The sequence below is a fragment of the Loxodonta africana genome, chromosome 14 (assembly GCF_030014295.1).
Source record: "Loxodonta africana isolate mLoxAfr1 chromosome 14, mLoxAfr1.hap2, whole genome shotgun sequence".
NCBI lineage: Eukaryota > Metazoa > Chordata > Mammalia > Proboscidea > Elephantidae > Loxodonta > Loxodonta africana.
The window spans coordinates 81,600,097-81,627,511 of record NC_087355.1 but is presented as its reverse complement, the minus strand read 5'-3'; the positions used below and the strand labels follow the sequence as shown (position 1 = coordinate 81,627,511).

General features: G+C 40.4%; 2 protein-coding genes across 12 annotated transcripts in view; one reads left to right on the top strand and one right to left on the bottom strand.

The window, feature by feature from the left end:
* Positions 1–11,218, bottom strand: part of PHF20L1 (PHD finger protein 20 like 1) — an 88,172-nt gene extending 76,954 nt beyond the window's left edge. For 5 of the 9 annotated variants that reach the window (XM_010588502.3, XM_010588504.3, XM_023546015.2 and 2 more), the window contains exons 1-2: positions 10,985–11,218; positions 8,539–8,654 (exon numbers count right to left, since the gene is read on the bottom strand). In XM_010588502.3, the coding sequence (XP_010586804.1) occupies positions 8,539–8,621 (83 nt within the window). In that variant the 5' untranslated portion in view covers positions 8,622–8,654; positions 10,985–11,218. Of the gene's footprint in view, positions 1–8,538; positions 8,659–10,984 lie in introns of all 9 variants that reach the window. The other 4 variants (XM_023546014.2, XM_023546018.2, XM_023546021.2 and 1 more) reach the window with 2 other exon arrangements.
* Positions 11,219–26,329: 15,111 nt separating this feature from the next.
* The window catches only part of TMEM71 (transmembrane protein 71), a 39,317-nt gene continuing 38,231 nt past the window's right edge, over positions 26,330–27,415 (top strand). Inside the window, exons 1-2 of one of the 3 annotated variants that reach the window (XM_064268103.1) lie at positions 26,330–26,827; positions 27,192–27,349. The gene's annotated coding sequence lies outside the window, so the exon portion shown is untranslated. The remainder of the gene's footprint in view (positions 26,828–27,191; positions 27,350–27,415) is intronic. The other 2 variants (XM_010588501.3, XM_010588500.3) reach the window with 2 other exon arrangements.

Below are 27,415 nucleotides of genomic sequence, written 5' to 3'. Positions count from 1 at the left end.
AACTGCTGAGTACCTTTCATGAGTAAGTTACTATGCTAGGCCTCGTCTGTGCATCAGGAGTCCCTGGGTGGTATGAACATACAGTGCTCAAGGGTAACAGGTTTGGTTTTTTGTTTTGCATATACATCATTTCACTGAAGTAGCTTACACTTCAGCACTCTGCCTAACTAACATAATGCAGTCAAAGCAATAGTAAGAAAACAGACTTCCAAGATACTCACAATATTAAATACATATCCACATTACTTCTTCAATTTTACCGCAACAAACGGCCTCCCAAAGTTGTTAATTATAATTACCAAAATAACATAATGCTTGCATATCAATTTCTAGCTTAGTTAGTAAGAAGAAAACTTTTGTGTGCTGACTGATTAATAATCTGTAGGAGGTGGGGGAGTCAACAGTTCTTTAATACTCTAAATATGTAACTAGAACCCTAATGAAGACCAACAAAACTCTTATGAAGACCAGCAAAACTAAACCACCTTTTGAATCACAGATTAATTTCTTAAAAAGTACTAATATTTAAAACTTGAAATTAAAACAATTATTTTCTCCCTCTATTCAAACTCATTTCAAAACAAAATTAAAGATATTTAAGCAACTACAGATGCCAGTTCTATCTGCTCAGCAAAACTAGAATTGTAAAACATTCTTTTTGGTAGAGTTGACTACCACAACAGAGAAATCACTTCCCAACTAGTGGCTTTAGTAGAATACGACAAGTGTGAAATCTCACGATACATAAATATCTAGTAATATTCAGCAAGAATGTAACAAATAGTGAGTTATGTATGATATGTGATGGCTTGACTTCAACCAAATGTCAGATAAGTTAATAAAGCTGTCTTTTCTCTTGATCGAACCCATACCATTACGTGAACACACACAGCACAATAAGCCTGAGGTTCCTGGATTTACAATATGACAAAATTATGAACGTTAAAGGAAGCTAGGAAATTGTCAGCTTGAAAGTTCAATTCTTAGGTAAGCTCAGGAGGCAAGTTCTCTGGGGTACACGGTCCTGAAATTAACCTGTTTGCAGAAGCTCTCTAATTCCCAGCAACAAGCAACCCAGGAGTGCTGACTGCACACACATGCATACTACCAGAGCAAGGCAGGAGTTGAGATGGCCTGTGAACACCCAGCCCATTGAGTTAGCTGAGGCTCAAAGCTCCAGGCAATCAGGATGTGAGGCAGTGGGATGTACAGGAGACAGCACTAGACTCAGAGCCCAAAGAACTCTTCTAGCTCCGTGAGCTGGAATAAAACAGTAAACATCCCTAAACCTCAGGTCTGTCATTTCTAAAAATTATAAAGATTATACCTGACCTGATAGGCTCTTTTTAAAGTTCAAAAGAGATACAGAACATTTTCTATAAAGCCTCAAATCATTACAGAAATCATAAATCATAATAACCAATCCATGATTAACAATGGGTAACTTATTCTTGGTTATTTTAGCAACTGGGGGTCTAAATTCCAACACCCTCTAGCCAGGCAGGGCTGGAGATGACAGAATGAAGAGGAGCAAGAAGACTGCAGCATGTCAGGGTACATGGAGGTCAGTATATTCCATTGTTAGTTCGCAACTGTCCAATAACAAAAAAAAAAAAAAAGATTTCTGGATCATATGCTACTTTGTAATATACTTACACTTTATTTCTTGCAACTAACATAAACACTAATGCAAATTCAAAAAGTAATCTTGGCTATTTCTATTGCTATCCAACTCGAAAACACTGTTAACCCTCAGGGTAGTAATTCTGCATAAACCACACATCACCCCTGCTCCTTGACTGCTTAGGTCTGCCTTATTTATCCTTCTAAAAGTGAGACTAAAGAAGCTGCCATCCCAGAGAAGTGAGAAGTAGATAAAAGAATTTGAGTTTGGAATTCAGAGGGACCTCAAGGATCATCTAACCTAACACCCTCGCTTAAGGATTAACAAAAACACTTAACCACTACACCACCAGGGTTTCCAACTTTAAGGACATTAAAGCAGAAAAGTAACTCCTCAAAGTCACACAGTTCATGGTGAAATAGCACTTAGCACCCACGTTTTCTAACTTCCAGGAAAGTTTATATTTTTTGAATAATTTCTTTCTTCTCGCCTTTCAAGAGTAACTAGGATAAAAAGATGTTGAGGATCAGAAAAAGCTTTATAAAAAGCTGAATCAACATAATGAAAGGAAGAACGTTACAGCCTGAATGACAGCGCATATTCTGGTGAGACCAGGTGTGTTTTAAAATAAATGTCTACTCTGCCTTTATCTCTAATCTTGCTTTTATAACCTTTTTTTTTGGGGGGGGGTAGGAGGGTGGGAGCAGGAGAGCTTTCTAATTTTTAGCATCGTTAAAAATGAATTTATGAGACTTTCTTCTGTGAATATTTAAAAAATTAAAGTACTAAAATGTTTATGCACTGATGGAGACCTGACTGAAGGTTCCAAATTTGTGACTGCCGGTATGTGAAGAATGTTCGAAGTTTAAAACACAGGCAAAAAAAAAACTCATAGATTTCAGCTTGAATTCTCTGCAAAATGGTCTTTAATCTGGAGTCCACAGATAAGTTTTCTACGGACACCCATGAAAACAATTCAATGATTTTGGTGTACAGACGTGATGGTGCATTTTTCTGATATTATGGCTGAAATCAGGTTTTCAGAAGTAGGTTAGTGACTCAAACAAAGGCCCGTTAACCTTCAGGCATATACAGGCTTAGAGAAACCCAACGTACAAAAAGGTAAAATTGTACTCACATTAGCAACGCGATCTCTACTTTAGAAATATTCACCTAAGGTTCCTACAAATTCCAAACTGATCGAATACAATTTAAATAGGGTTTCATTTTAAAACTGTGATCTATATACTACTTGTCAGGAGCTCGCTCCTGCCCTGAATATAAAACACACAATTTACCTCTACTAATGTTCCCTCGGAACAGCTCAATCAAATTAGAAAAGAACAACCCTTTTTATTTAAAAACTATGTACTTTGATTTAAACCAGAAGGTATTTCTACTCAGTACGAACTGAATTTTCTCAATTGTCATATCCTATGTTAATTTTGTTTATAAACATCTTAAAAACTCACATTTGTAAATGTTCCACACAGCTCAAAAAACAGCGTTTGACAATTCAAAATTCAGACTGTCCTATCAAACACTGATACTTGGAGTCATTTCCACATTTTTTTATCTTTCACTTTCCTTTTGATCTAGAAAATAGAAAGATCCCAACAGAAGCTGGACAAGCATAACTCATCTGAGTGTTCACGTTGACTCTACATCTCAAATTTCTTTTTAAGACTAACACCAGAGCATACTATTCCATGGGTTTTATTTTCATAATTAAATCACTATAAGGTGACTATTTTAATTCCAATCAAAAGGCAGAAATTATATCAGCGATCAAAACCAGTTTGATTTTATCACTTTTCTTATTGAACAATATTCAGAAGGATTAACCCAACCCAGTGCCGTGGAGTTGATTCCGACTCATAGTGACCCTATTAGATATGTCAGTATTAGCAAGGGCTCTCTGTAAACTGTAAATCTCTGCATAAAAAAAAAAAAAAAATACAAGGATTTTATTACGATCATAAAAAGAGCATTTCCAGCTTGCTGCAATGACATTTTTCCTTCTACCATGCCACATCACTCATGTCAACAACTAAAGCTACCTTTAAAAACACAGACACTTAGGTCTTCAGACCCCCACAGATTTTTCAACTCTTCCTCTTGCCCTGTATTTACCTCAATGCTTTGTAATTATCTGTCAACATTTTGATGTACAGAGGTTATGGGGGCAAGGGGGGATACAATGAAGACAGAAAATACTTGATTGTATTAACTGTAAACATGAGCATGGTAATAATGTCTTCATGTAGACTGCTAAGGAAGAAGTTTAAAAAAAATGTTTTAAGTAAAACACTACAAATTTTTTAAAACTTAAAACAACCCACCCTACTCAGTAGGAGCTAGGCGCAGTCACTGGAGAGAACACCCAAGTATCAAAACCCAAATACTTGAATTGAAGATGACTGCCTCCCAACAGCTTCTCAGTAACTCTCGTAGATAATCAAATCGTCAGTGAGTTTACTGATACCGCAGCAAAGTTACTTTGGAACAAAAAATAAATCACTACATTAAAAAATACAGAGGATATTTTAAAGGATGAACTCTCTCTCTGAACTTTAAAAAATATGTGACGTGATTGGATCAAGCAGTTAAGACCGTACTTTTCCTAAGAAAAGTGGATTGTCCTCCCATTAAATCTACCTCCAACCTAAAAGTGGGAGCTTAACTTCATTTTATTTCTGTCTACTAAATTTGGAGTTTATACCTTTATTTCCGAAAGGGCACATGCTAAAAGCTACTTTCCTTCTATAGGAAAAAATCTTTAACATGGAGGACAAATAAATTGGCTTTTTGGGTGCTCCCACTATCATCACTTTCCCTTTATGATCACTTCTCTGTAAAGCCTAGGAGGGATTCTACTTATATTGATTAGAAAAGGTAACGTATCGACTTGTGATAGTTGTTTCCTCAATGAAAGATAGACTGCTTTTGTAGGTGTCTTGAATTTGGAGAAAGCAAGCCATATTTGCATTACAGCTCCTCCCTCCTCATCCAATGCCTGTAACAGTTCACGCTACTTTTACGTCAAATAGGGATTCAAACTTTTCCAACCGAACTGAATAACCTAGAAGAATAGGGATGCAACAGAACAGAATGTGAAAGAAAAGATACAGAAGGGAAGTGGAAAGGGAATTATTTCAGCATATTTTCAGTAAATAACTTTTTTGCTCCTCACAAGAATATCAAAGTTTCTAAGCATTCAAATAAATCTTTTACACTTCTACCTGATATTTAGGCAAACATTTTTGAATTTACATGAAATGTAAACCTGCCCAGATACAAAGACTAAAGTTTACTATCTCATCTATAAATAAAATCTGTTCATGACACCATGTCTCACAGACCTTCTTTTGTGCCCCATATAAAATTCATCCCATCCTAGCGATTAACCGCTTTTCCAATGGTAAAAGCACACAACGCCCAAGTGAAGGGTCGCCCAAGCCTAATCAGCTCTCGAGACGACTGACATTAAGAAACAAAGTCACAATGAAAATATTATTCCTTTGAATTACCTATAATAAGTATATACAACATTCTTATTGTTAAATTAATAAGCCACTAGCAGCAGAATGCTAAATCCTCATATAAATGAGCTCATAAAAATCAAACAGATGACAAGTTTCAGGGATTGTCACATGCAATTACTCTACTAATGTTTACTTACATTAAAGAGACTCTTACTGCCAGGGTCATGATAATTAAATCAAAACTTTATCACTGAGTATATCTGCAGGATACTATCCTACCTAAGACAATGAAAAATAAGCTACAAATTTGTTCTTTGAAATTCCAAATACTCTTAAAAGCACAGACTAGCTATTCATTCAGGCTTGATTTTAAAAGTAGTTCTTTTTTATAATCTTTAAAAAAAAATTAGGGCCATAAATTGAAAGGCTTTCAGATTAGCAAATATTTCATCCCCCAAAATAAATGTCTTACCAATACAAAAGCTAACTGTATTGGTATCCCTGAAAAGCCACCACAAACATTTAAACTATGCCCTTTCTCAAAAGTGGAAATTAGTTCAATCACAATTTTGTCAGTTTAGAGGCGTAAGAGAATATGTTAATAAGAATTAGCTAGTTATTCACGAAGACTATAACTTTGAAAAAAAAGAAAAAAGAACTTAAGAGTAACATTACAGAAAATATCATTTCTCATACTCTGGTTATCTTACAGAGATCAAACAGTGTGCCTTCAATGTACAAAGCTTCTCTCGGTCAAATCAGAACCAAAGAGCTAATTACTGACTAATATGGCATCTTGTGTTGCTGGTCTCATGCAGTAGTTCTCAACTGGGAGCGGTTTTGCCCACCAGTAGGCATCTGGCAAAGTCTGGAGCCATTTACTGTCATGACCAGGAGAGATGCTACTGTCATTTGGCAGGTGGAGGCCAGGCACGCTGCTAAACATCGTACAATGCAGAGGACAGCCTCCCACTGCAATTAAAAAAAAAAAACTATCCTGGTCTAATGGTACTTAAGTGTAAAGTTTACTGCAGAGAATAAAGGCAAGCAGCTTTTATACAAGTCACTATTCCACAATTACATCCAGGAAACAGGTGCTAACATAAGATGGAACCAAAATGGCAAATATTGTAAAACTTAATATTCAGCCTGTAATGTTTCTATACTTACACCTGACCACAGCATTATCTGAACAGTTTAAGAAACAGTTTTAAACACAAAGCCCAGACTTAAGAAAAGATGAGGCAACCATCACCTTTCAAATTCCTCTTGGCATTTCAGTTACATGAACCAATAAAATTCCTTTTCGAAGGAAGTTAGCATGAATTGATTCCCATCTCTTGCAACAGAAAGGGTCCTAACAACAACAACAACAAATTGTTCCTCAGAAGTGAGGTATTTCAAATGACAGGCATTAAAAAGTGGAGCTGGCTGATTCAGGAAAGAGAGGATCCCAACAAAGTAGTTAATTCCTTTTAGGTAATGGTAACGGGTTAAACAGTTGCTTATATCTTAGGACTCCAGTCACTGTCTACTGAAGCTGGGGCTTCAAGGGACTCGGCATTAAGAATGTCTGCATGTTTAACTGGGCTCACTGCTCTCTGTGGCTTTCAATACGTTACAAGAGAGAGTAACTGTAGTCAAATCTGATTTAGTTAAATTAGAGAGAAAAGATGAGAGCTTTGCTAAGAAAGGCTCTTCTTTCTGTCTGAGACTATCAGTCTAAGATGACTAAGACTTGGATAGCCAAGAGCACTGCAGAACAGAAAAGCCACGTCTCTGCTCCATGTTAGTTGGGGCAAACAAAGGCAGGAGAGCCAGGAAATCCAGGAGAGACAAGAGAGAAGCCCGATTCCCAGGTGCTTCCCACACCCCCTCCCAGAACACTGCGAAGAGTCTCCACCTGATAAGAGTAACAAGTAAAAAAAATTAAAAAAAAATTTTTTTTTTTTTGTAAGTTCCCTAAAAAGAACTATGTACTGAGGCAGCTTGGGGCAAGGGGTCAAATAACTGTACCTCCCCACCTCACCTCAGACTGTAGTTTCAAGCTGTCCCAAAGCAGAGCCCAAGACAGAGGCCATTACACTGGTGGTCAGGGAAGTGTGCAGGACTTCGATGCCAGTTGCTAAAGTCAAGAATGATGACTAAACAAGGTATCTCTGCCTGCCAGGAACAACTCAGGGAGATGGCTTAGTGCAAATCCATCAGCAGCAAATCTACAAAATTACAACTATGGTCTTAAGGCTCTGTTAGAGTGACAGAGAACAGCAAGAAGTCTGGCAAATAAAGTCCTGCAGTTGCTAAACCACTAGGTCCCTCATCAAAATAAAGGAGCTTCAGAGGATCCAAGGCAGCACTGCTTCTTATAGAAGCAGTGCCCGAGGTCAGGGGCTTGGGAACGCAACAGCAGACCTCCTCAGAGAGAGCAGAACTAGGCGCAGCCAGCTCCTGACTGCGGGAAGCACTCCCCGGGAAAAAGAGGGACTCGGCATTATTCCCACTGTGGTCCTGTGTGTTGTTTCCCTTTCTCTCCTTTCCAGTTAGCCTACTTTCTATGGTTTTATTCCAGTTATCCTATTTTTCCTACATCATTGTATAAGGGGTATGCTGAGGGTGTTTATATTACCACTTACCAGAGATGTCCACAAGGGAAGACACATCCAGGTCTGAGAGGACTGCCCATCTCCCAGAGATCCTGGATCTAGTACTGGAGGCAGCAACTGAACATGCCTATTGGTTACAGCCCTCTGGGGATGGAGGTTGTTAGCGTGGTTTTGGTTTTAGGTGAGACAGTGAATACTGAGGATATTTCTGAGAGTATACATCGTGAAAAAAATACTATGCTAGCCATTAATATATTCTGTAGTTTGTAAGACTGCCTTTGGCATATGCCAAGAAAACAGATTTATAGTGAAACCTGTGAGAGCTGGAACTTGACGGGACTGCCCCGCTTTTTCGGGTCTCATAAGTTTCCCACCTTTTACAGGGTGCAGTCTTACCACTTTTCTGTTGCTCTCTGTTGGTGAAAAATATTTGCCTTTTCCTTCTCTGACAGGTTTCCGCCTTACACATGTTCCGGTTTTCACAGGTTTTACTGTATATCAAAATTTATCTAAAATTTGGGAAGCTGGAAACTTGGATTAATCGTACCTCCCAAAAACAGTTCACGTAAATATACAAGGGTACCAACTCTCTCTATACATCTCATACTCTACATACTTACTTTCAGTTCTCAAATATGTTATTTGATGGCAACAGGTTTAAATGCTAAACCTGAAAAGCCTGCTGAGGAGTAGGAAAGCTAAGGAATAATGTATACGTGCATTCGAAACTGATGTTTCTGCCACTGTCCCTAAAACTAAGAAATTACCAACATATTTAAGGCTATAGATATTGCACTTCCGGTCAAAAGGTCTTTATTTTCCATACCATTTTTGTAAGTAGTCCAGTGCCTCCAAACGAGCACCAATCTCAAAAGTGATTCCAGGACGATTTGGGGGCTTTTTACTCATCTTGAGATTCTGTTCTTCAGTATTCTCTTCTCACTACCTCGAAGGAAAAACAAACAAGCCAAAAAAAAAAAAAAAAACTGTTAAGATTTTGATACATAAAATGTATAGGGAGTACAGTGTAACATGGTGTAAGAGAATAGGCAAAATTAAACAGAATTTTGAAAATGATACATAAGAAGTCAAAATAATTTCCAAATTTAGAGAAACTGAATAATAATTAGAAACATACCCAGGTAAAATATTGTATAATTTAGAAGCAATCTTGATGTTGAATTAAGAAAAAGGACGGCTCCACAGGAAAGATAAAAGTAACTACTTAAAAGCAATGAATAGATGGGTCATTACAAATACTAATGACTAAAATGCTTTTAAGGTTAATTTGAAAATACCCAGGGCAATTTTCCACAATGACTACTGAAAATGTTTTCACATCTTTGAAAAAGTTAAGATAACTGTATATTATGGAATATGACTAATTGACATAAGCAAACAAATTAATCCAGTTTTTCATTTAATTTTAACAAACTTTGAGTGCTTAGTAATACAAAACACTAGACAAGACACTAAGGAGCACACAATGGACAAGGCAGCTGACACATTCCTCCTCCAGCGAAGATTGCAGTAATTCCTCTCTTGTAAATAGTTTTCATTACCCATGATCTCCCCATCTTGGTATCAAATAATTTCATAATTTTAATATGTAAAGTTGCAAAGGAAATTTCCTTACACTTCACATTTAATAAGCAACAATCACATGGGTTTTCTTTTTAACTCTGAGAACTTATTTCTTCTATATTCCAACACAGACAGTGCCTACATGGACAATAGAAGTGGTTGTAATATTAAACACACAGAAAACCACAAAAGAGTATCTATTCCTCTACACATCATTAGATGGCACAGGAACCAGCAGTGTTTCATTGCACTGTACACAGGGTTGGAACCCATCCGATGGCACCTAACAACAACACAGACCGTTCATGGGTGGATTATTTACTGACCTTGTGGCCACACTGGCCATCCAGTACACTTTAGGTAGCCTCTTTTTCACTAATGATTACTTGAAAAATAATGAATGCACTTTGAGATAGCCTAAGCATAATACTGAAGGTAATCAGGAATGCAAACATACTGCTATTCAGGGGCAGAAAGGAAACATAAAACACTTTTTTTTTTTTTTTTTAAATATTTAGGGTTACTATTATGACTATGCTCTCTTACAGTTTTTCAGAAATAAAAAGAGAAAAGAAAACACACGCACGCACAAACATGCAACCATGTCATTTTTAAAAATGCTCTGGTCTCAATTCAAAAGAGACCAAAAAACATAACGGCAAACATACTTGCCCTTTCCTCTCTCTTATAAAGAATCTGACAGGTAAGCGGAAAAAAAATAGCATCAAAACTTACTTGCCATGAAACTGTAAAAGTCAAACTTAAATATTCATAGTGGGGCGGGGGAGGGAAGGATGTATCCTCCTTTTAAAGCCTTGGCAAAGACTAGCTCATTACAAATGCAACAGGAAGCTCGGCCTGGTGCACTTGATGTAAAAAGAACAAAGGGACCAACATTTTTAAAAGGTCTTGTCAGTCCGCAAAGTATGAGACCGCTACTCAAATGGCTGGGTAGAAATCCAACCAACTCTTTTCAGTTTTTCATAGGAAGAACTTAGTAAGGGGTAGCTCACCAGTAACACTAACACTTTCTAGGACCAAACTTAAAGCCTGTTAAAAATGATGAAGTTAGGAAATACAATCCCGCAAAGAATTTCAGGATGAAAAGCAAGTTTTTTCGTTTTTTTTTCCCAGGGCGAGGAGAAGGATGGGCAGGGATTTGAATTAAGGAACTTTTAAAAAGTAAGACACTCTATGGAGGGAGTAAGCAGTAAAGGAAAGGGGAGCAGAAAGCACGGAGAAGAGGAAAACTAAAAAAGGGAAAAGGAAAAGCAGAAAATATAAAGATTGTGAAAGCAGCTGGAGATGACAAAGTGGTAGAGAAAAGAAAACTACCAAAAAGGCACAGGCACGAAGAACGTGAAGCAAAGGACAGAAAATGACCCAGAGGCTAAAAGAGATAGGGAGATACGCGAGGTGGGGAAAAGGACCGACAGAAAAGGTTCAGACAGGGACCAAGCTGGCCGGGAGCAAGAGGCGCCTCCAGGTTTGACAGTCGTCTGGCCCTCGGCAGAGGGGAAGGAAGGGAGGGGAGAGGGAGCGGCTGCGTCCAGACAATAGAGGAGGCAAGTTACGGGGAGGGACGCGAGAGGGGAGCGGGCCGGGGAGAGACACCGGTGCGGGGGCCCCCGGGTGGCCAGGCGGGGGCCAGGCGGGCTCCAGGCCCCGCCGCCACCGCCGCCTCTTACCGACTCGGCCTCCTCTCCGCACAGCAGCCGGGCCGTCCGGGGCCGAACCGGGGCACGAACAGGGCGCCCAGCCCGGTCTTCTGCCTCCGCCCCGACAGCGGCCGGGGAGGGAGCGGGAGTGGAGTGAGCTGGGGCCGCAGCGCCAGGTCAGCCCCGAGATTGCAGGGGAAGGAGCCGGGTCCGAGCCCTTAAGCCCGCTCAGCGTCCGCTGCCATCGCCACCGCCACCACCGGCCCTGACGCGACGCCGGCCCGGCGACGTCATCCGCTCGCGACGCGCCGGAAGCGAGCCTGGCCCGGTCACGTGACGCTCGGGGGTTGGGCCCAAGCAGGGCAGCCGATTGGAGGGTCGCCCCGGGAGGCGGGGCTTTGCGGCAGTTGGCTGATGGTCAGTGGGAGGTGCACTGGTTAGCGAAGGCTGGAGCGGGAGCTCAGGGAGCCAATTGGCAGTTGTGAAATCTTTGACCCTTAGTAGAGGAGGACGAAACCTGTTGATTATTATTGTTGATTTGATAGGTGCCAAATTTTCAAAACTCCTCAACTCCAGGACCCTGGGCAAACTTTTGTAGATGCATTACATGCTTTCTTAAATATCCATGCTATTTCCATATTAAGAGGAGAGCAAATGGTTACTGTTATAAAAACATCTATTGAAAGGATAGTTTGTGCTAGGCACTGTGCTATATATAAGGGCATCACATGACAACCACAACTGCACAATTGTATTGCTCTCCACGGTCTAGGAGAGCCTTACAATACAAAAAGCAGGCATTACGAAGTCCCAGGTTATCACTAGCTTACTGAGGAACCTATGGCTGAGCTGATATGCCTTGCCCAAGATCACACAGGTAATGATAGCAAAACTACTTTATTGAACCCCCTCCATGTCTCGAACCCCATATATGGTGTTATTTGTATGCAGTGCTTTCAGAAAATTTAAGAGGCAGAGCAGTACAGTACAGAGGAAAAAAAAATAATAAAAGATGCTTTATGTCAACATTGCTTCAAATGTGTTTATTTGTAGATTTCCTTCCACTAGACCCACAGCAGGGACACTGTCCTCTGTGCCTAGTACAGAGTTTGAGCTGTGCCACAGCCAGCTGGTACTTTTAAAGCCAATTAATCAAGCTTTCTGTCTCTGGCACAGAGAAAAGCTATGTGTGAGATGATGGTGCCTCCATTAGCATGGGTTCTAGACAGACTGTAATGAGCCTGGAATCGACTGCTAATGTGCAACTCATACAGCAAAGGGAGAAATAAAGATTCATTGTTTTAAGCTACTGAGATTTGAGGGAGTGTTTGTTACACAGCATAACCTAGCCCAAACTGACTGATACACTCACTTTATGACTCTTGGTGACAGAATCAACCTCCTACTAACTAAAATGAAATTGTCAGAAGCTCACCTTCCCAGTCTCCCTTGCAGGTAAAGTTCTGGCCTCAGCTACACTAATACTCTCTTACTGAGCACTTTGTATCACAAGCTAATGATGCTCAAAATAAGGAAAATTTTCTCCAGCAACAGTGGCAGTATCAGTGATCAAGTTTCCAAACCCTGGCAAAATCCCTGCTTACCCACAGGCTGATAAGTGTGCAAAATAAGTATCTGGTAATTTTGAGATTGTTATTTAAAAATATGTATATACACACATAAAGAATAACACAGATCCTACCCACTCTTCGCTGTTTGTTGAGAAATCACCAATCCACTGTGAAAAGATGATTCTTCCATTTTAATTGAGACTTAACAAGGGATCCCTCCAATAATGCAAATCAGAATAAAATATTGAAATGAGATCTTGGGTAAATGATTCCTGGCTTGAGTGGATTGTACAGGCAAATGGTTCTCGGTGGAGTTAATTCCATTCCTAGAGGATATTTTGGAAATATGGGGGTACTGAGAATATTTTTAGTTGTCACATGACTAGAATAGAGCACTGCCATGTTTAGTGGGGAGGAACCAGATCTACTAAACATCCTGAAATGCTCAGGACCTTCCCCTACCGTGTAGAATTGCCCCAGGTCACACATGACTTTTGAATGTCCCTCCAGACATTCATGTAGGTGAAAAACATGTTCATAATTGCCTGAGCATCGAATTAAGTTTTACACATAAAGCCAAACCAAGCCAGTTGCCGTCAAATTGATTCCAACTCATGGTGACTGCAAACATTGCAGAGTAGAACTACATTCCATAGGGTTTTCAAGGCTGTGATCTTTCAGAAGTAGGTCGCTGGGCCTTTCTTCCAAGGTACCTCTGGGTGGGTTCTACCAGCCAACCTTTCAGCTAGTAGTCAAACACTTGACCATTTGTGCCACTCAGTATTTTGCAAAGTACTTTTGCAAAATTTTAATATACACTCAACTTTCAAGGAATGGAGCAACTATGTAATTCCCCCTTTTTTTATGAAAATTACTGAGAGATGACCACCGCGGTTTTTTAAAATTATGTCACCCATGGCAAAGCTACTTACAGTATTTGAGCCACTGATAGAACACATCTGTGTCAGTCTGCATCTTGTAGCACTTGTGTTCAAGGCAAATAAAAGTTTAGGTGCAAGCACCTGACTACTTCATTATGGTTTTTTTTGTAAGTCATTTCTGAACAATTATGTAATGAATATTTTATTTTATTATGAATTGTTTCCATGTTTATTCTTTATATTATGGTTATGCCATTATATTTTGTCATTATATATATATGTATATATTTTTTTAAACAAATAAGGAGCCTGGGTGGTGCAAGCGGTTTGCGATCAGCCGTTAACCAAAAGACTGGTGATTCAAACCCACCCAGCAGCTCCAGGGAAGAAAAAGCCTGGTAATCTGCTTCCTTAATGATTACAGCCAAGAAAACCCTATGGAATAATTCTACTCTGTAACACATGGGGTCGTCATGAGTCAGGGGAGAACTTGATAGCAGCTAACAACAACAACGTGTGTAAGTTGAGTATATTACCTATGAATTTAATTTCAGGAAAGTGAAGAGGGTGTTAAAACAATGCAAACCAAACCCATTGCTGTCCAGTTGATTCTGACTCATAACGACTGTTATGAATTGAATTGCGTACCCCAGAAATGTATGTCAACTTGGATAGGCCATGATTCCCAGTATTGTGTGGTTGTTTTCCATTTTGTAATCTTATGTAATTCCTATGTGTTGTAAATCCTAACCTCTATGATGTTAAAGAGGCAGGATTAGAGGCAGTTATGTTAATGAGACAGGGCACAATCTATAGGATTAGGTTGTATCTTGAATCTATCTCTTTTGAGACTTAAAAGAGAGGAGCATTCCTTAGAAAGCTAGAAATAGAAATACCACATGATCCAGCAATCCCAGTCCTAGGAATATATCCTACAGAAATAGAGCTGTCACGCGAATAGACATATGCTCGCCCATGTTCATGGCAGTATTAGTCACAATAGCAAAAAGATGGAAACAACCTAAGTGTCCATCAACAGATGAATGGATAAACAAACTATGGTACATACACACAATAGAATACTACCAACGAAAAAGATCTATGAGGAATCCATGAAACATTTCACAACATGGATGAACCTGAAAGGCAGATTCTGAGTGAAGTAAATTAATCCAAAATGACAAATACTGTACGAGACCACTACTTTAAAAATTAATGAAAAATTTTATACACAAAAAATAACAATCTTTGATGGTTACCAGGGAGGGAAAAGGTGGGGAGGGAAAAAACGATAACTAGACAATAGATCAATGGTAACTTTGGTGAAGGGTAAGACACTACACAATACTGGGGAAACCAGCACAACTTGTACAAGGCAAGGTCGTGGAAGCTCCACAGATACATCCAAAATCCCTGAGGGACTGAATTGCTGGGCTGAGGGCTGTGGAGACCATGGTCTTGGGTAACATCCAGCTCAATTGCCACAGCACAGTTTATAAAGAAAATGTTTTACATCCTACTTTGGTGAGTAACATCGGGGTCTTAAAAGCTTGTCAATGGCCATCTAAGATACTCCACTGGTCTTACCCCGTCTGGAGTAAGAGAGAATGAAGAAACACAAAGACACAAGGGAAAGATTAGTCCAAACGACTAATGAACTACAACTACCACAGCCTCCTACCAGACTGAGACCAGCACAAGCAGATGGTGCCCAGCTACCACTACCAGCTGCTCTGACAGGGATCACAATAGAGGGTCCCATCAGAACCAGAAAAAAATGTAGGACAAAATTGTAACTCTCACACACACAAAAAAAATCAGATTTACTGTTCTGACAAAGACTAGAGAAACACCAAGAGTATGGCCCCGGATACTCTTTTAACTCAGTACTGAATTCACTCCTGAGGTTCACCTGTCACCCAAAGATTAGACAGGCCTATAAAATGAAATAAGACTAAATGGGCACACCAGCCCAGGGCAAGGACGAGTAGGCAGGAGGCAACAGGAAAGCTGGTAACGGGGAACCCAAGATCGAGAGAGAGTGTTGACATATCATGCGGTGGCAACCAATGTCACAAAACAGTATGTGTATTAATTGTTTAATGGCAAACTAATTTGCTCAGTAAACTTTCATCTAAAGTACAACAAAAAAAGAAAAGAGAGAGAGAGAGAAGTGAGCAGTGAGGAGAGGGACTTCATTTCCACCAAGCAAGAACAGCCAGGAGCAGAGTGAGCCTTGTTTGGGCCCAGGGCCCCTGCACTGAGAAACTTCTAGACCAGGGAAAGATTGATGACAAGGACTTTCCGCTGTAGCCAATGGAGAGAAAAAGCCTTCCCGTGGTGCTGGCACCCTGAATTTGGACTTCTAGCCTCCTAAACTGTGAGAGGATAAATTTCTGTTTGTAAAAGCCCTCCACTTGTGGTATTCTGTTACAGTAGCACTATAGAACTAAGGCAGCGACCCCATAGGACAGAGTAGAACTGCCCCATCAGGTTTCCAAGGCTGTAATGTTTCTGGAAGCAGACTGCCACATCTTTCTCCTGCCAAGCAGCTGGTGGGCTTGAACTGCCAACCTTTCAGTTAGCAATCGAGCGTTCTACCACTGTACCAGCGGGGCTCCTTGAAGAGGGTGTTAATATTTAAAAAGGGGGCATTGAGTCTGACAAGAATGAGAAAAAAAATTCACGTAGGCTGTCATTTCCTCTTTTGACTGCATAGAGTCAGAGGTCAAGATCAGGGCAAGTATGCAGGATAAGGTAAGTCTAGCGATGACTCCCAACTATGCAGTGATTGCATTGTCACCTCTCCTCTATCCCACCCCATACACTCCTCATGCAGATGGTTACTGCTAGCCGTCAATCACCCCATCTCCAAATATAGAAAGAAAGAACTTACAGCTGTGTTTGAGCGGAACCAAACAAGCAGTGGGCAAATTATCTTGAAACAACAGTCCTTAGGCAGAAATCACTGAACCAAATTCCTCCAGCATTAAAAATATGAATGTGGAACCATGCTATCTCCTAGAATATTTAACAACTGCATACCTATTTTAGGAGAGGGAAAAATCACTACTATATGCCAGACAGAGCCCTGGTGGCGCGGTGATTAAGAGCTCAGCTGCTAACCAAAAAGAGCAGCAGTTCAAATTCACCAGCCACTCCTTGGAGACCCTATGAGGCAGTTCTACTCTGTCCTCCACGGTTGCTACGAGTGAGAATCAACTCAATGGCAACAGTTTTGGTTGTTTTTTTATACACCAGATCCTCCTTGACTACATATAAAACACAAGGAAGCTATTTTTTGTTTGTCCGTTTAATATTTGTATTTAACATCTGTGAAGAAAATCAAAGCAATTCAAAGTTTGTTTTTTTCTTCATTACCTAGTTTAGTAGAAACCTAACCTGGTACAATAGACACCTCGGTATGTCCTGTTACTCTCCATTCCAGGTGATTAAAAACCTTTGAAAATGGGACTAATATCTCTTCCTTTACATGCCATGCATGGGCTTATTTTTCTGTCACCATATCCTCCGTCAACTGACTAGACGGGATAGTTGCTGCAGAATTAATCTCTGACATTTGGACACCCAGGCTGTATATGGACCTGACAGAGAGGTATCGTCTCCCCTGAACCTTGACACAACATCCTGTTCCCCTTTCTAAGGTATTCCCCATTGTGATTTATGGGCTTATATGGCACTTTCTTAGATTAAGTCAATCCCAAAGATGACAGAACATTCCAGATGATTTAATTTTTTTAATCTTACATTTATGTGCTACTCAGAAGCCACCTGGGTTTTCTGGCATTTTAAGAATTTTAGGCTTAGGAGTGTGGATTTTAAGGTATTACAGTCTTCGCTAGTAAAGGCCATAAAAAGAGAAAATTATGTATTTGACTCAACGGAAGCTTGGAAATACAGAAAGCTGGCTCAAAGAAATCCTTCTTGTGCAGATTGCCCTGAAACTAGAGAGACTGTAAAATTCATCATCCAAGTCTGGACACATTTGAGAGTGGAAAGAAGTCCTCTTAATAATTACAGCAGAACAAGAGGTAGATACCTGGGCAGTTCTGGGCAAACTGAGACATGTGATCGTGCTGCCTAAAGCAGATGGAAGCCATAAAGAGAAATAGGGTAAAGATTTCCTAAAGGAAAAACATTAATCTCTGACTTCAACCTCTGATTCCTCAGTGGATTTTCTCCTTTGTGATACCGGAGCAAAGAATGGGCTGTCTGCTTCCAGCTATTATGGTCATACTTTGGATCTCCTCCGATTTTGTTGTCGTTAATCATTTTTGTTTACTGTTTCCACTTCCATTAACTACATCAATGCTTCTCAAAGTATATTTCACTAATCATCTGTACTAGGCCCTCCTGGTCTAGTTGTTAAAATGCAAGGTTATGGGCCACACCTTTGTCTTTGTGTTTGTTGTTGTTAGGTGCCATTGAGTCGGCTCAGACTCGTAGCGACCCTATGCACAACAGAATGAAACACTGCCCGGTCCTGCGCCATCCTTACAATCATTGTTATACTTGAGCTCAGTGTTGCAGCCACTGTGTCAATTTACCTCGTTGAGGGTCTTCCTCTTTTCCGCTGACCCTGTACTCTGCCAAGCATGATGTCCTTCTCCGGGGACTGATCCCTCCTGACAACATGTCCAAAGTATGTAAGATGCAGTCTCGCCATCCTTGCTTCTAGAGAGCGCTCTGGTTGTACTTCTTCTAAGACAGATTTGTTCATTCTTTTGGTAGTGATGGTATATTCAATATTCTTTGCCAACACCACAATTCAAAGACATCAGTTCTTCTTTGGTCTTCCTTATTCATTGTCCAGCTTTCACATGCATATGATGCGATTGAAAATACCATGGCTTGGGTCAGGCACACATTAGTCTTCAGGGTGACATCTTTGCTCTTCAACACTTTAAACAGGTCCTTTGCAGCAGATTTACCCAATGCAATGTGTCTTTTGATTTCTTGACTGCTGCTTCCATGGCTGTTGATTGTGGATCCAAGTAAAAGGAAATCCTTGACAACTTCAATCTTTTCTCTGTTTATCATGATGTTGCTCATTGGTCCAGTCGTGAGGATTTTTGTTTTCTTTATGTTGAGGTGCAATCCATATTGAAGGCCGTGGTCTTTGATCTTCATTAGTAAGTGCTTCAAGCCCTCTCCACTTTCAGCAAGCAAGGTTGTGTCATCTGCATAAAGCAAGTTGTTAATGAGTCTTCCTCCAATCCTGATGCCCCGTTCTTCATATAGTCCAGCTTCTTGGACTATTCGCTCAGCATACAGATTGAATAGGTATGGTGAAAGAATACAACCCTGATGCACACCTTTCCTGACTTTAAACCAATCAGTATCCCCTTGTTCTGTCTGTTCTATGCAAAGGTTCCTCATGAGCACAATTAAGTGTTCTGGAATTCCCATTCTTCCCAATGTTATCCATAATTTGTTATGATCCACACAGTTGAATGGCTTCGCGCAGTCAATAAAACACAGGTAAACATCCTTCTGGTATTCTCTGCTTTCAGCCAGGATCCATCTGACGTCAGCAGTGATATCCCTGGTTCCACCTCCTCATCTAAAACCAGCCTGAATTTCTGGCAGTTCCCTGTCGATACACTGCTGCAGCTGCTTTTGAATGATCTTCAGCAGAATTTTGCTTGCGTGTGATATTAATGATATTGTTCTATAATTTCCACATTCGGTTGGATCACCTTTCTTGGAAATAGACGTAAACATGGATCTTTATGTTTGGAGACTGTAAATCTAAAATTTGAATAAGACTTCATAAATGATTCTTAGCATTTAGTTTGTGGTATCAAAATTTGAGAACAGCGAAGTCCTCAAACTTATTTTAACCAGAGCTTTGAACCAGTTTGTTCTGACTCAAACCTCTGCTGAGAGTTTGAATTTCTGCCCCAGATATACTGAATCAGGATCTAGAGTTTAACAAGATCTCCAGGTGATTCTTATGTATAACTTCCTGGAAACTGGATAGAAATACGAATTCTCAGCAAGGAACTTGTTAGAAATGCAAATGCCTAGCAGGGTTCCAACCAGAAAAAAACCAGTTCAAAGTCCTGATTTTAACTCTTCCTGTTATTGCTGTTCTTAGGTGCCATCGAGTTACTTTTGACTCACAGTGACCCCATGCGACAGAGTAGAAATGTCCCATAAGGTTTTCTAGGTTGTAATCTTTACAGGAGTGAATCCACAGGTCTTTCTCCCACAGAGCTACTGAGAGGGTTCAAACTACCAACCTTTCAGTTAGTAGCCAAGTACTTAACTGTTGTACCACCAGGGCTCCTTCGAGGAGTATAGTGAGTAAGCTTTATTTCTGACCTTAAGGCATTACAGTGTAGTCAAGTGGCCAACATAGAGAATTCTGATACGGTGTGTCAGCATGAAGGAATTTGCATGGTCAAATTATGAGCCCCAATTGGTCACTCACAATTTGCCTAAGAGTCTTGTCAAAGTCTAGAAAACAATACAAGTATCTCCAAGGTAAGTGTCTGACATTCAGAGGAAACAGGGACAAAGATGGGGTGAGCAGTGGCAGAGGGCTTGTCAACACAAGCATCGCCATAGCCATGGTTTTGGTCAGGTAGTGTATTGCTTCCTCATTTGCAGTTTTTGCAAAACAGCCAACAGAGCCTGTTTCACTAGGTTGAGGGTAAACACCCTGTCCTTTTTCTTTTAGAACTTGTAAGCATCTATAAGTTGATAGGGGATTGTAAGTTGGAAAGAAATCAATTCATTAATTTTCTTGTCGCTTTTTTTTTTTTTTTAACAGCAACTTAAAATAATAAAGCGTATAAGAGCCAAGGATTTGCAGTGAGACCAAGAATTGCATGTAAGATCAGACACTTATCAGTATGTTTGGGGTTAGACACTTCCCTGAGTCTGCTTTCCTCATCTGTAAATGAGAATTTGAGACCCACTTCACAGAATTGTAATAAGGATTAAATTAGATAGGACAAGGCTTAAGTGTTTCGCAAATTAAAATTGATATTCAAATGCCAGGTGTTTCCTACTGTTCTTTTCTTACCCTTTAGGGGACCAATATATCTCATCCTTGAAGTAATTTCTGAGGATATTCCCAGTTTCCTCTCTCTGATTCCACGAAAATACACATTTTCTGAAAACTTACTTTAGACAAGCCCTGGTTTTCTGCTGGGGATTATAGAAATGAAGAAGACGCTGTTCTTGTCACCAGGACTATAAGCTCTTATTAAGACTTTATTAGTATAGGGTTTTACTAGGTAATTAATGTCTCTCAGACCTCACCTCTGTCCCCCCTCCCCCATTTCTAAGCCACTTTCCCTCTCACTCTCCCTCCTTCCCTTTTTCTCTCAGTAAAATTATTCCCATTGTGATTCAAACATAAACCCTGAGCAAAGAGTGGGGATAGTTCCAGAGTGTTTTCGAGAGGCAGGAATTCTAGTTGTAGAAATATCATACAAATCCCCAAAAGATAAATTTACAACAAAAGAAAGTTTGGAAACATCAGTGATAAGAAAATCAAATCTAAAATCAAACAATGAAAGAACTACAATGAATATAACTGTGTATAAATTGTAGGTTCAAAAGCTAAGAAACCATGAGAGATTTTATTCTTCTGTCACTATCCGGACATAAGGCACTCCAGGGCTGTTATGTGGGATCCGTCTTAGTTTCCTAGTGCTGTCGTGACACAAATTCCATAAATAGGTGGCTTTAAAGCACATGGATTTGTTTTCTCACAGTTTTGAAGGCTTGAAGTCCAAACCAGGGCATTGGCTCTAGGAGAGGGTTCTTGGTGTGTAGATCCGGCAGGTCCTTGGCTTTCCTTGGTGTTCATCTGCTTGTAACTGGTCCTCACATGGCTACTGTCTTCCCTCTTCCTACGTGTCTCTGTGTCCATCCTGTCCTTTTTACAAGCATCACTGTCTTAGCTATCTAGTGTGGCTGGAACAGGCATACCACAAGTGGATGGTTATCCTCTTGCAGTCTAGTAGGCTATAAGTCTAAATCTGGAGTGTCAGCTCCAGGGGAAGGCTTCTCTTTCTGTTGGCCTTCTCATCAATCTTCCCCCAGACTAGGAGCTTCTCCGCACAGGCACCCGGGGTCCAAAGGATGTGCTCTGCTCCCAGCCCTGCTTTGTAGGTGGTATAAGGTCCCCCACTCTCTGCTTGCTTCCCTTTCCTTTTATGTCTAGTGAGAAAAAAGGTGGTGCAGGCCACACCCCAGGAAAACTTCCTTTACATTGAATCAGGATATGACCTTAGTAAGGGTGTTACGATCCCACCCTACTTCTCTTTAACATAAAATTACAATCACAAAATGGAGGACAACTGCACAATACTGGGAATCATGGCCCAGCCAAATTGATACACAAATTTTGGGAGGGGACATAATTCAATCCATTACATGCTACCCTTTGGTCCCCCAAAAATTACATCTTGCAACATGCAAAACATATTCATCCCATCATATCATAGCAAAAGTCTTAACTCCAAGTCCAAAATCCAAAAATTTCTCTTCTTCTGTGAGCAAGTTATCTGCTTCCGAAGGTACAGTGGCAGAACAGGCACAAGCTAGACATTTCCATTACAAATGGGAAAAACTGGGAGGAAAAGAAGGCATAACAGGTACCAAGCAAGTCAGCAGAACACATTACATTAGCCTTCAAGGCTCCGAAAACAATCCTCCGTTCTCTGAGACAATTTGTACAATGGCCCTGCCCTCTAGACTGCGAGTATTGGCTCCAGATTCTGAGTGGAGGCCCCTCAGCCCTGGGCTTCAGCTCCACCTTCCAGGCCTGCTGGGACAGCAACTCTGCTTCCTTGGCTTTAGGCACATCATTCTCCTAGTCTATCTGGGTGGCTCCACCCTTTGAAGCCCCTAAGGTCATAGCCAAACCTTTTGAGACTAAGGCGGCTCAGCTTCTTGTGTTCCTTGTCTCTTCAGTTTCTGCTTCCTAGTTTCTTGGCCTCTTGGATCCTCAGGCCTCACGCCCACATCTGCCCTGGGAAGGGGGGGCAAGTGTTCCAAAGCTCTGTAGCTCGACTGATAAGTGCCCAGAGGCACCCTACTCCACCATGAAGCCTCTTGCACACAGGCATTCAGCTCTCTTACTCTGTAGGTTGGCTCCAGCGCCTGCTCTCTCTGATCTCCTGGTTCTGCTGCTGCTGGTTTTCTGTTGCTGCCACTTCTCTGCTGCTGCTGGTCCTCTACAGCTGCCACTCCTCTGTGCATTCAATTGCAAAACTGCTTCCACATTTTAGGTATCTGTTAGAGCAGCACACCACTGTTGGTACGAAATTCTGTCTTAGTCACCTACTGCTGCTATAACAGAAATACCCCAAGTGGATGGTTTTAAGAAAGAGAAATTTATTCTCTCGCAGTCTAATAGGTCACAAGTCCAAATCTGGGGCGTCAGCTCCAGGTAAAGGCTTTCTCTCTCTGTCAGCCTTCTCAGCAATCCTCCCTCCGATTAGGAATTTCTCAGCTCTCTGCTCCTGGCACTGCTTTCTTGATGGTATGAGGTCCCCACTCTCTGCTTGCCTCCCTTTCCTTTTATCTCTCGTAAGATAAATTTTTTTTTTAAGATAAAAGGCGGTACAGGTCACATCCCAGGGAAACTCCCTTTACATTGGATCAGGGCTGTGACCTTTGTAAGGGTGTTACAATCCCACCCTACTTCTCTTTTACATAAAATTACAATCGCGAAATGGAGGACAACCACACAATACTGGGAATCATGGCCTAGCCAAATTGATACACACATTTTTGGGGAGACGTAATTCAATCCATGACAACCACTTAGAAGTGATTAGGTTTAGCAGCAATCCATAAACACACACACACACACACACAATTAAAATAGAAAAATTCTTAAAATTTATACTCTCTAAATCTTATCCAAGTGATAGATTATTATAGTGGTCCAGGTAGTATATGTGAGAGAAAGAGTATTTTTTGTTTTACTTTTTTTAAATCGTAGATTTATTTGTAGAAGTATGGTAATCCTGACATGATTTTCATCAAACCAAACATTTAATAATTAGATGCTTTTCAAATGAGCTGCCCTGATCTGTTAAAAATGAATATGTAAAAAGAGAGCTTGCTAATTTTAAATTCACAAATGAAGATGAATTATGCTTAACAGAAATATCAGTAAATAAGTTTTATTTAAATATAAAAAAGGAGTAGTTAGAGTTAGGACCCACCCTATTCTGATATGATCCATTAGCATAACAAAAGTAAGCCTCTATTTCTAATCACGGTCATGTATACAGGTACTGGTGTTAGGACTTCAACACGTATTTTTGGGAGACGCAGTTCACTCCGTAACAAGATCTAAAGGGAGCCAGTTTAAATAAATCCAAATTTATCCTGGTTTATAATTTTTCTGTTTTCTTTGTCTTTCTTAATAGATCACTCACAGTTGAAGTATTACTCATGTTCTCCACACTTTTCTGTGTATAATTTTTGTTCCCCACACACATTACTTACAGACAGGGGCAGATTAACTAGTAAGCAAGGTATGCATGAGTTTACTTACTAATCTGTAGTGCACAATTTCACCCATTTTCCACCATATCAAAGTAAGCACAAGCCTATGTGTACCTTGCTTATGAGATAATCCACTCCTGCCTACAGGCAGAATAACTCCTTAGTGGCATTTTGAGAAAGAGAGAGATTGGGCTGTTGGAGACTTCTGCCAGCGCTATCCTCTTTCTGGGACTCCAATTGACTCGACGGCAGTGGGTTAGTGGGTTAAACAGAGAAAACTTCTTTCCTGCAATTAGCACACATACTTAATGAACAGTCTTTGCCATACAGACTATATGATTTTATTATCTTCAATTAAAAGTAGCCTGAACAACCTTAAACCAAAAACGTTCCCTGAAGTCTTCTTAAAACCAAATAATAGTTTAGCTTTACTAGTAAAAAAATATCTGCCTTGAGCATTTGCTCTTTCAAGAACTAATATATATGGGCTCAATTTAATTAGATGTTCATATTGAAAAGGTCATTTTGACAGGAGTGTATTGGAAAGAAGCCAAGCGACAGCATGTTGGTACAGAAATTCAGGCAGGAGGAGCTGGTAGCTGCAGACCCAGGGGTGGCAGTGGAGATGGGGAGAGTGTCACACAGGGGGTTGTGTGGATTACTCTCAGTTTTCCAGCATGAGCAATTGAATGGACAGTGATGTTATTAAAATTAATGTTCCATATCCATTAATTTACACTAGCATTTCACCACGTGTATTCTCTGGCATCCTGACTCTAAAAGAGTAGCCTATGGACCAGTAGCATTGGGCCACCTGGGAGCTGGTTAGAAATGTAGAATCTATCGCCACCTCAGCCCCTCTTACAGTAACAAGATCCCAGCTGATGGATAGCACGTTCAAGTTCATGAAGCACTACTCTAGAACATAGGACCTGGGAGGTGTTGTATGACAAAAAGATTCCCAAAGCAAATAATTTCGAGAAATGGTAAGAAGAGTATCCTGGTGAAGAGTTGAAAAGCCGTTTATCATTTAGAAGGTCCTATAAAACCAGTTGTTGTGGAATCAGTTCTGATTCATGGTCACCCCAGGTGTGTCAAAGTAGGACTGTGCTGCATGGGTTTTCAATGGCTGATTTTTCAGAAGCACATCACCAGGACGTTCTTCCAATGTGCCTCTGGGTAGCCTCAAACTTCCAACCTTTTGGTTATCAGCTGGGCACATTAGGAATAAATCTTGAGCTGAGGATGCAATTATTTCTCATTTATTTTCTCTTCTCCTTAATTTCCTTATTTCCTATTTCTTCTATCTCATTTAATTCTCTAAGCCATCCTGTGAAGCATATCTCATCACATTTATGATTGGGCAAATTGCAACTCAAAGAGGTTAAGTCACAAATTTGAAGTCAGGCAACTAACACGACAGAATTTGAATCTCAGACTCTCTGCTTCCAAAATCCATGCTCTTTCTACTACCCAGGCCTGCCTCAGTGTTAATGAAACATGTGTCTTTGTTGCTTACAATAGCAGAGATGTGTAAGGAACCTCAAAGAGCATCAAGTTTGGTGAGCTCTACTGAAATATAAATATAAAGTGTAGTATGCCATCTATAGAGTATTATGTAAAGCCCACTGTTCGGTGAATCAACGTATTGCCGCTACAGAAATATTCATAAGCGTAAGCAACTGGTATTTAATAGCATCCAGAATTTAATAGCGTCCGTGCAGGGCAGTCATTGTTGTTAGTTGCCATCTAGTCAACTCTGACTCATAGCGACCCCAGGTACAACAGAATGCTATGTTGCCTGGTCCTGTGCCACCTTCAGGATCACTGGTGCTCAAGTCCATTGGTACGGCCACTGTGTATTCTGAGTATCCTCCAACCTAGAGGGCTCATCTTCTCGCACTGTATCAGACAATGTTCTGTTGTGATACATAGGTTTTCACCGGCTAATTTTCGGGAGTAGGTTCCCAGGCCTTTCTTCCTAGTCTGCCTTAGTGTGGAAGTTTCGGTGAAAGTTTTCCACCATAAATCACCCTGCTGGTATTTGAAATGCTGGTAGCATAGTTCTAGCATCAGTGCTGTGTCCCTAATAAATTTAAGTGATTTGGACAAAGTACACTGACTACTCATAACTGAAAATGGCCAGAAGGTGATAAGCAAAGACCGTTGTTCCACTGAAAGCTTTTCTCGTGTTCTCGCAGGCAGGAGTGATGGGTTAGCTCAGAAAGACATCCCAAGAGCGGCCGGCCGTTCATTTCCAGCTGGCCTGGCTCAGGGCCTGTGTGTCCCCTGCTGCTGGTCCAGGAGATTATCTTCAATCTTCACCACTCTCCTCAGAGCAAATGCCTCTCATGTGAGCCAGGCAGGAAGTGTGACCTCATTCTGCCTCTCTGCCTCTGGTTGCAAAGGCTGTTTTTGAAAGGAAACAAGAGAGGTTGTACGGCTGACTCTTCCAAGAACGATACGCTTTTTCTATTCTAGGAAGCAGCCAAAGAACAAGAGGCTGCTGGAGACAAAACAACTTCTCTCTGCAAATGTCTGCGCTTGGCAATATGTGTCGACGTCTATTTGAAGGAGGGAGAGATGGGATTTCCCTTTATTAAGAGACTTCTGCACCTGTTGACGTTCTGACAGTATTTTTAGCTGAAGAACCGCTAAGTCCTGGATTTCCCTGCTGACTGTCACCCACTGGGAGCTTTGTATTTCAGGAATCATCTTGCCATTTATTAATTGGAAGATGAGTTGGAACTCCCTTTGGAAGGAACCGGATGAGCCAATTATTTTTCAGAACAGATGTGTGGCTTTGATGGAACTGGTAGATAATATCTGTTTCTTCGAAAGTTTTTGAGCTGTAGCTTCTGTCTTTTTCAGCATTACTAATTCTCAATTACCTGTCAGTATTCTGCCTGTAGATTACCGTAAGTATTTGTAAGCTATAGCAATAAGAACTTGCTTTCTACCATGGAATTTTTCAACTTAAAATTAAACTTATTGATTGAGAAAAACGAACATAGGGTAGTTTGGACTGGTCATATTCTTATTGTACTGATCAAAAAGTAAAAGGACAAATGATAAAATATCAGATCTGATATTCCAAAGAAATTAAATTTATGAATGTGTGCTTTGATTTAGAGATTGTCGAAGGGATGCTAGAAAGTTCTCCTGACTTCTATAAAGATCTTTAGAAGCTGAGATCTATATTTGCTAGCAGGTTTTCTATCATTTTTCAAAGAATCAGTTTGGAGCCACACCATTTACTTGATTTGATTTATTGTATTACAGCTACAAAAACAATCCGTTAGTAGATACCATATTTTAAAAAATGAGGATAGAAGTCATGAATCAGAAAGGAAATTAGTTCTACCTTATAGAGCTTTGAGGACAGTGATAACTACAAAGTTTAACAGTCAACAGAAAGTCGGCCTATGTGATGAATAATGGTAAGTGATCAAAGTTGATCTAATTTACACATTTTGTTATGTGTTTAATTTGCAATTGAGAAGGTA